Raw genomic sequence first — 9,732 nt, 5'->3', positions numbered from 1 at the left:
TCATTCGAAATTCTTTGATTCAAAGAGTTCTTAGAATTAAAATAAAATAAAATGAAATAAAATGATCTATCTGTGATTTTAAAAAAATGTAACTTACTATGAAAAAAAATGACATTTCTTAAAATGCATTGTCAATGAACAAATTGAACGTTTTATGTAACAAGTTTTACGTCTGATTGTTATCCCAATAAAGGCGTAATTAAAAATACGCAAGTACAAGTGTATTTAACAATGTACGTTAAAACTTTCGAAATAACCAATTATTAAATGAGATTAAGATATATGTGAATAGTTGATAACAACAGACATTTTTATGCGAATTATTATACTTATGTATACGGAAGAAAGTATTATTTATGTAATACAAATAATGTTGCTATTTACACATCATTCAGGGTATCATTAATAGCTGACAGAACATCTGTTATTATTTCAATACCACTTGTCAAATTGGATATAACAAATGAGTTATTATACAGAAATTGAGTATAAATATCAAGGTGTAGCATTCTAATTCGAAAGTGGGATAGAAAGAAGCGAAAATGAAGTTTTTCGCATCCTCTTTACTCTTCTTAGTGGCTTCGGCCTCAGCATATTCGGTAAGTTCAGTAATACGAAACAAAATATCTTAGATAATATTCAATTGATCGTTTATAAAAATAGATAACTGTTGATTTCAATGAAATTGTTAAATAACACAGATTCTACCATCTTCGAGTCCAGCCAAAAGTGCAAGATCTGGTCCAGCAATAGGTGCTGGAGTAGGTGCTGGTGCCAGTGTTGGATTCAGTGCTGGAAACAATATAGGAGCAGGACTAGCAATCGGCAATTCAGTAGGATTATCATCACGTGTAGGAATAAGAGCAGGAAAAGATATAGGATCTGGTGCAGGAATAGGAGCATCAGTTGGATATGGAGCTAGTATTGGAGCCAATGCAGGAAACAATATTGGAGAGGGTCTAGGAATAGCTTCTGCAGTAGGAAAAGCAGGAAATGTAGTAGCAACTGCAGGACGTAATATTGGATCAAGTCTAGGAATTGGCGAAAATGCTGGTTCTGAAGCTAATATAGGAGCCACAGCAGGAAAAAATATTGAAGGAAATCTAGGAATAGGTAACAGTATAGGTGAAGATTCTAGTGTAGGAGTAAGCGCAGGAAAAAATATAGGATCCGGTCTAGGAATAGCTAACAACGCAGCACAATGGTCTAATATAGGATTAAGTGCAGGACAAAATATTGGATCTAATGTAGGCATCGGATCCAATGCCGGAAAAGGAGCAACTTTAGGAGCAAGCGCAGGACGAAATGTTGGATCCAATGTAGGCATTGGTCGCGGTGTAGGTAAAGGATCCAATATAGGAGCAAGCGCAGGAAAAGATATTGGAGACAATATGGGAGTAGGTAGCAATGTAGGAGAAAATTCTAATGTTGGAGTAAGTGCAGGACATAATATAGGATCCGGTCTAGGAATCGGTAATGATGTAGGATCAGATTCAAACGTAGCAGCAAGTGCAGGACGTAATGTAGGAAAAGGACTAAATGTAGGTGCCAATGTAGGTGCAGGAGCAAGTTTAGGAGCAAGTGCAGGTAACAACATTGGATCTGGAGCAGGAATAGGAGTAGGTGTAGGCTCAGGAGCAAGTTTAGATGTTAGTGCAGGAGAAGATGTAGGAGATGATGATGAAAGCGTTCCAGTAATAAAACCAAGACCAAGAATACCTGTACCACTACCACGAAACCGTCCAAGCCCAAGTCCTAGACCATCTAGCACTTCTGCAGCACCAAGCGCACCAAGTTCGTCAGCACCAAGTGCACCCAGCTCGCCTGCACCAAGTGCACCAAGCTCGTCTGCCCCAAGCGCACCAAGTTCATCGGCACCAAGCGCACCAAGTTCTCCCGCACCAAGTTCGTCTGCCCCAAGCGCACCAAGTTCTGCCCAACCATCTAGTGGTGCAGGAGTAGGTTTGGGATTAGGAGTTGGAGCAGGTAAAGGAAGTGACTCTGGATTAGGAGTTGGCGCTGGACTCGGCTTAGGAATAGGCATAGGATCTGGTTCTGGATCACAAAGCGCACCCAGCTCGTCTGCACCAAGTGCACCAAGTTCATCAGCCCCAAGCGCACCAAGTTCTCCTGCACCAAGCGCACCCAGCTCGTCTGCACCAAGCGCACCTAGCTCGTCTGCACCAAGCGCACCAAGTTCATCCGCACCAAGCGCACCAAGCTCGTCTGCACCAAGTGCACCCAGCTCGTCTGCCCCAAGCGCACCAAGTTCTCCCGCACCAAGTTCTTCTGCACCAAGTGCTCCCAGTTCTGCAAAACCATCTAGTGGTTTAGGAGTTGGTTTAGGATTAGGAGTTGGAGCAGGTGTAGGAAAAGATTCTGGATTAGGAGTTGGCGCTGGACTCGGCTTAGGAGTAGGAATAGGATCTGGTTCTGGATCACCAAGCGCACCCAGCTCGTCCGCACCAAGTGCACCAAGTTCATCAGCCCCAAGCGCACCTAGTTCTCCCGCACCAAGTGCACCCAGTTCGTCTGCACCAAGCGCACCAAGTTCATCAGCACCAAGTGCACCAAGTTCATCTGCCCCAAGCGCACCAAGTTCTCCCGCACCAAGTTCCTCAGCACCAAGTGCACCCAGCTCGTCTGCACCAAGTGCACCCAGCTCGTCTGCCCCAAGCGCACCCAGTTCTCCCGCACCAAGTGCTCCCAGTTCTGCAAAACCATCTAGTGGTTTAGGAGTAGGTTTGGGATTAGGAGTTGGAGCAGGTAAAGGAAGTGACTCTGGATTAGGAGTTGGTGCTGGACTCGGCTTAGGAATAGGCATAGGATCTGGTTCTGGATCACAAAGCGCACCCAGCTCGTCTGCACCAAGCGCACCTAGCTCGTCTGCACCAAGCGCACCAAGTTCATCCGCACCAAGCGCACCCAGTTCTCCCGCACCAAGTTCTTCTGCACCAAGTGCTCCCAGTTCTGCAAAACCATCTAGTGGTTTAGGAGTTGGTTTAGGATTAGGAGTTGGAGCAGGTGTAGGAAAAGATTCTGGATTAGGAGTTGGCGCTGGACTCGGCTTAGGAGTAGGAATAGGATCTGGTTCTGGATCACCAAGCGCACCCAGCTCGTCTGCACCAAGCGCACCAAGTTCATCAGCACCAAGCGCACCAAGTTCATCAGCAACAAGTGCACCCAGCTCGCCTGCACCAAGTTCTCCTGCACCAAGCGCACCCAGCTCGTCTGCACCAAGCGCACCTAGCTCGTCTGCACCAAGCGCACCAAGTTCATCCGCACCAAGCGCACCAAGTTCTCCCGCACCAAGTTCTTCTGCACCAAGTGCTCCCAGTTCTGCAAAACCATCTAGTGGTTTAGGAGTTGGTTTAGGATTAGGAGTTGGAGCAGGTGTAGGAAAAGATTCTGGATTAGGAGTTGGCGCTGGACTCGGCTTAGGAGTAGGAATAGGATCTGGTTCTGGATCACCAAGCGCACCCAGCTCGTCTGCACCAAGCGCACCAAGTTCATCAGCACCAAGCGCACCAAGTTCATCAGCAACAAGTGCACCCAGCTCGCCTGCACCAAGCTCGTCTGCCCCAAGCGCACCAAGTTCATCCGCACCAAGCGCACCAAGCTCGTCTGCACCAAGTGCACCCAGCTCGTCTGCCCCAAGCGCACCCAGTTCTCCCGCACCAAGTTCTTCTGCACCAAGTGCTCCCAGTTCTGCAAAACCCTCTAGTGGTTTAGGAGTTGGTTTAGGATTAGGAGTTGGAGCAGGTGTAGGAAAAGATTCTGGATTAGGAGTTGGCGCTGGACTCGGCTTAGGAGTAGGAATAGGATCTGGTTCTGGATCACCAAGCGCACCCAGCTCGTCTGCACCAAGCGCACCAAGTTCATCAGCACCAAGTGCACCAAGTTCATCAGCCCCAAGCGCACCTAGTTCTCCCGCACCAAGTGCACCCAGCTCGTCTGCACCAAGCGCACCAAGTTCATCAGCACCAAGTGCACCAAGTTCATCTGCCCCAAGCGCACCAAGTTCCTCAGCACCAAGTGCACCCAGCTCGTCTGCACCAAGTGCACCCAGCTCGTCTGCCCCAAGCGCATCCAGTTCTCCCGCACCAAGTGCTCCCAGTTCTGCAAAACCATCTAGTGGTTTAGGAGTAGGTTTAGGATTAGGAGTTGGAGCAGGTAAAGGAAGTGACTCTGGATTAGGAGTTGGCGCTGGACTCGGCTTAGGAATAGGCATAGGATCTGGTTCTGGATCACAAAGCGCACCCAGCTCGTCCGCACCAAGTGCACCAAGTTCATCAGCCCCAAGCGCACCAAGTTCTCCTGCACCAAGCGCACCCAGCTCGTCTGCACCAAGCGCACCTAGCTCGTCTGCACCAAGCGCACCAAGTTCATCCGCACCAAGCGCACCAAGCTCGTCTGCACCAAGTGCACCCAGCTCGTCTGCCCCAAGCGCACCAAGTTCTCCCGCACCAAGTTCTTCTGCACCAAGTGCTCCCAGTTCTGCAAAACCATCTAGTGGTTTAGGAGTAGGTCTAGGATTAGGAGTTGGAGCAGGTGTAGGAAAAGATTCTGGATTAGGAGTTGGCGCTGGACTCGGCTTAGGAGTAGGCATAGGATCTGGTTCTGGATCACCAAGCGCACCCAGCTCGTCTGCACCAAGCGCACCTAGCTCGTCTGCACCAAGCGCACCAAGTTCATCAGCACCAAGTGCACCAAGCTCATCTGCTCCAAGCGCACCAAGCTCTCCCGCACCAAGTGCACCTAGCTCGCCTGCCCCAAGCGCTCCAAGCTCGTCTGCCCCAAGCGCACCAAGTTCTTCCGCACCAAGTGCACCCAGCTCGTCTGCACCAAGCGCACCAAGTTCGTCTGCACCAAGTGCCCCTAGCTCTGCACAACCATCCAGCACTAGCAGTCCTTCTTCAAGCGGAAAACCTACGACTTGCAAACCAACTCAGAAACCATCCCCACCACCTACTAAACCAACTTCCAAGCCAACCCAGCCACCTACCAAACATACTCAAAAGCCAACTAAACCACCAACTAGACCAACTCCCAAGCCAACTCATCCACCTACTAAACCAACCCCTAAGCCAACTCATCCATCTACCAAACCAACCCCTAAGCCAACTCATCCATCTACCAAACCAACTCATCCTTCCACTAAACCAAATCATCCCCCCACTAAACCAACTCAACCTCCTACCAAACAGACTCAACCACCAACTAAACCAACTCAACCTCCTACCAAACAGACTCAACCACCAACTAAACCAACTCAACCTCCTACCAGAGCAACTCAACCTCCTACCAGAGCAACTCAACCACCAACTAAACCAACCCGACCACCTACCTATCCCACCGCTACTACCTGTTCTTCCACTTCTGCCCAACCAAGTAAACCATCTGGTGGCGTAGGATCTGGCTCTAATTCACCAAGCAGCTCTGCCGCACCAACTTCTCCAGCAGCAACAACATCAACCCCTTACACCATTGTTATACCTTCTGGTAGAAAATGCGTCTGTTACAACTACTAAATCATTTGAGATTTCTTAATACATCTCAATGATATTTTAAAATTTTAACAATGTAATCATATCTATCTAAAATATAATTTAATCAGCAGAAAACAAAATCTATCGTAAAATACCTACCTTTCAATAAACATTAACAAAATAGTAATTTATATTAAAAAATTCGCATCTTGAAGAAGATCGCACCTTACCGTTGATAAGAAAAATTTCGAGAAAAAAATCTGATTGATACGATAAAAAAATTAAAAAAAAAAAACTAGAATTAAACTTGATAGGAAAGTGCTTTCTCTGTCTCTCTAACTCTTGCAGTCAGTCTAACGTTTAGTAAGAAAAAGAAAAAAATTAAAAAAAAAACAAAGATAAAAGAAGAAGAAGAAGAAGAAGAGAGAAGCAATGATGGAAGGTGGGTTGAAGGTGGGGGGATAGGGGGTTGTTGAGATCTCCGTGGTCTGCTACATCTATTTATAGCGTACACCATGCTAATGCATATGTGCCTATGCTTCAACGTTAAGCCTTCTCTTCTTCTTCTTCTTCTTCTCGTCGAGCATAACGGGCTTTTACGTGTTGCACTGAATATTCCCCATGACGTGAACGCGTGTGCGTATCACTTTTTTTTCTTTATTTTTTTCTTTATCCTTCTCTTTCTCTCTCACTCTCATCTTTTCCTACACCTTCTTCTTATACTTTTCTATATATATAAATAAATGTGTGTACATCCTTTTCTTTCATTTACCTTTTACGTTTCGAAACGCACGTGCTTGTATCTCACATGCGCATGCGTTAACACCACCACCACCACCACCACCCTCAACACCCTTCTGTTCCACCTCTGCTTCAAGCGTGCAAAATTCGATTGCAGGAATTGACGACGTTTACACGTTTCACGCTTTTCCATCGTCGAATTTCTACTCGAGGATTATATATATATATATATAAAAAAAAGAAAAAATACTTGTCCTTGTTTATTAATAAATCATTTTTTTTTTTTTTTTTAATATTGAAATTAATCCAACGAGATAGGGAGAACACGAATAGTAACTTTATTTACCCCCTCTTCAACTTCTTACATTACTTACTTTTAAAGTACACTATTACAATTTACAAGCAAACTTCGTTTTCACTATAATCGAAGAAGTTTAAATTTAATTAAAATTGTACAATTTAAGATTACGAATATTGATAATGACAAATAATATTTTTTTTATTATAACAAACCATTTGTAGAAAATATGATTGTCATCGTGACGATAGATAGAATTGCTAATTGCATTAAAATAAATTAATAAAAGGAAAAGAAACCCAAAAAATTAAAAGAAATATATATATATATATAAGAGAGAAATGGAAAGAGAGAATACAAAAACCGGTTTCTACATAGATTTTCCATGAAATATTTAAATTCATCGATGTCGATGGCTCACGTACTGTAATTTACGTTCAATTCTCGTCTATCTCAGCGACAGATAGATAAGAGAAGAACCTTGCCCACAGAGTGGTGCAGCAACAAGCAACTCTTCTTCTTCCTTGGACTTGGGGCGTGTTATAACTTCGGCAGTTGTTACTTATAAATTACCATCTATGCAGTTATAACTCATAGAACCCGTACGCGACGCCTTTATAACTTATAACTTTACTTTTGTAACTTATAAGCACGTGGTACTTAAGTATTCTAACTTTTACATACATACACATATGTATACATTTATATATATATATATATATTCATACTTATTAGTATATAATATATACGTGTGTTACGATTATCGATAATATAAGATTAAAATTCGACACAACCATCACTAAACGCAATAAAGTTCTTTTTTCATTCGAACTTGACGTTAATGGTTTCCCCCTTTTCCCTCCCAAACTGACGACTAATCTTCTTTTTATCGTGATAAGGAAGAAAAAATGAGGAGAAGTCAAATTGAATTAAATTAAAAAAAAAAAAAAAATAAAACAAAAAGGATACAAAATAAAAATAGAAAGAAAATGTTATGAATGATCAAAGTAATCGTTGATTAATTAAATAACATTTAATTATTATAATGTTATATAATTTATGTATAATAATTATTTTAATTTAATTATATAGGACTATATTTGAACAAGACAATTTTCAACATTGATTTACTAACGAATTAGGAATAATAAATAAATATAATAAATAAAATAATATTATATATATATATATATATATATATATATATATATATATATATATATATATATAACATATAATATATATATTAAATATAATAAATATTTAATAATACAAAAATACTAATATAAATAATAAAAAATAGTTATCGTAAATTAATTAAATAACATTTATTTATTATAATATTATATAATATATGTCTAATAATTATTTTAATTTAATTATAGGGCTATATTTGAACAAGACACTTTTCAACATTGATTTATTAACGAATTACGGATAATAAATAAATATTTAATAACATAAAAATATTTATATAAATAATAAAAAATAGTAATCGTAAATTAATTAAATAACATTTAATTATTATAATTTAATTATGCCTATATTTGAATAAGGCACTTTTCAACTTTGATTTACTAACGAACTACGAATAATAAATAAATATAATAAATAAAAAATAATATTATATATAACATATAATATATATATATTAAATATAATAAATATTTAATATAATATAAAAATACTTATATATAAATAACAAAAAATACTTAATCTATTAATAATAATTATAATTGTTCCAATTATTGATACGGGATGATTCCAAGGGTTGAGAATTTAAAAAATAAAAGAAGAAACACACACACATCACACGCTCTTCTTTCTCATGAAAACAAAAAACAAATCAACGAAAGATTGGGGAGGGTTTTTTATTTTTTTTTTCGCGTTGCCAGACTGGTCACGGCGTCGGTAAATTGACCGATAATGTAGCTTGGCACTGATTGCTGGATAGCAATGATGAATGCACGAGAGGGACACCACCTTTCCTACCTTTCCTACCTTTCCTCCCTCCCTACCCTGATCATCCTAGTCTTTCGATGCACGCCAAGGTCGGTGACCTTGCGCAAACCCTCGGGTACTCTTTGGCGCCACGTTTATACCTACCTTCGTCCTTTATTTTCGTTTCCTTGTTCGATCGGAGAAGAATTCATTCGTTCCTTCTTACCTCATTTTTTACCTTGACCTTGACCTTGACCGTCTATAATGACGCGTTAAGTTTAATAAATTCTAACTGTTACGTTGGTTACATCATACAACCTTTTTCTTTTTCAATGTTTCCAATAAATTTTTTGCATCACTTTCGATTATTTCAAATAATTTTTTTTTTCTTTTTCGCGTAATAACATTTAGTGAACATTTTTTTGTTATATTAAAAAATTATTAGCTAATTAAAATTATTAATTAATATAACATTTTATTTTAATAACAAATAATAATAAAGAATAAAAAAAAATAATAAAATAAATAATAAATAATAAATAATTATAATTTCATTATTATAACTATTATATAATTTTATAACATTATATTATATGTTTCAATACAAATAATAATTAATTTAATTATATAATATATTTTTATATTAATAATTATAATAACATTGTTATAATTATTTATTTGTTTTGTTTTTGTTTTTTATTTTTCCCACCATTATCATTCATTTTCAAAAGTTTCAATTGATATTGAAAAACGTTTTATTAATTTTTAAACTGGTTTTCGTGATTTCCAACCACATTACGCATTATGAAATGGCGTAATGGCGCTCTGGTTTCAACCACAACACGCGACAGAAAAAGTTCTTAACATTATATTAAAACCAGGTAATCAGTATAGGTATTGCTTTTATCAACCCTTATACCCTATAGAGTATTTTAGGATTAAAAATAATTTCTTTTCAATTTCAAGATAGACACTTTTATTATTTCTATCTTTTTTAAACTTGCGAAATCTAATTGCAGCAATCGAATTGAACGTTTTGACAAGTTAAAACATATGTTTAATTAGCTAATAATATTCAATGTAACACGTGAGAATGTTGAATAGAAAAAAGAGTATTATTTCCGTAACTACAAATTATTGTAGTCATTATTTAAACACATTACATTTTATACGAGTATTGTAATAAGTGACATATAATATATGGCATAATATCATTATCACTTGTCAATAAATCAATTTCGACATGAGTAATTTAAAAAATTG

At 39.1% G+C, this 9,732-nt stretch overlaps 1 protein-coding gene across 1 annotated transcript; it reads left to right on the top strand.

Moving 5' to 3' along the window:
• The first annotated feature begins 460 nt into the window (after positions 1-460).
• LOC149033652 (uncharacterized) lies at positions 461-5,629 on the top strand. Its single transcript, XM_089171890.1, has 2 exons — positions 461-599; positions 702-5,629. The coding sequence occupies exons 1-2, from the start codon at positions 543-545 to the stop codon at positions 5,529-5,531; spliced, it is 4,887 nt and encodes a 1,628-aa protein (XP_089028016.1). The 5' UTR covers positions 461-542; the 3' UTR covers positions 5,532-5,629.
• Positions 5,630-9,732: the final 4,103 nt, after the last annotated feature.

Source organism: Polistes dominula, unplaced genomic scaffold (genome assembly GCF_049000335.1).
Source record: "Polistes dominula isolate Pdom_NZ unplaced genomic scaffold, Pdom_raw_medaka contig_28, whole genome shotgun sequence".
NCBI classification, from domain to species: domain Eukaryota; kingdom Metazoa; phylum Arthropoda; class Insecta; order Hymenoptera; family Vespidae; genus Polistes; species Polistes dominula.
Note: the sequence above shows the minus strand (reverse complement) of the source record. Positions and strands in the feature narration are given on the sequence as shown.

What these genes read in the sequence shown, in the direction of transcription:
- LOC149033652 (XM_089171890.1), top strand. Translation starts at nt 543, where the DNA reads ATGAAGTTTTTCGCATCCTCTTTACTCTTCTTAGTGGCTTCGGCCTCA. An exon ending in CTTCGGCCTCAGCATATTCG is followed by an intron (nt 600 to 701) that starts GTAAGTTCAGTA and finishes TAAATAACACAG; the next exon opens with ATTCTACCATCTTCGAGTCC.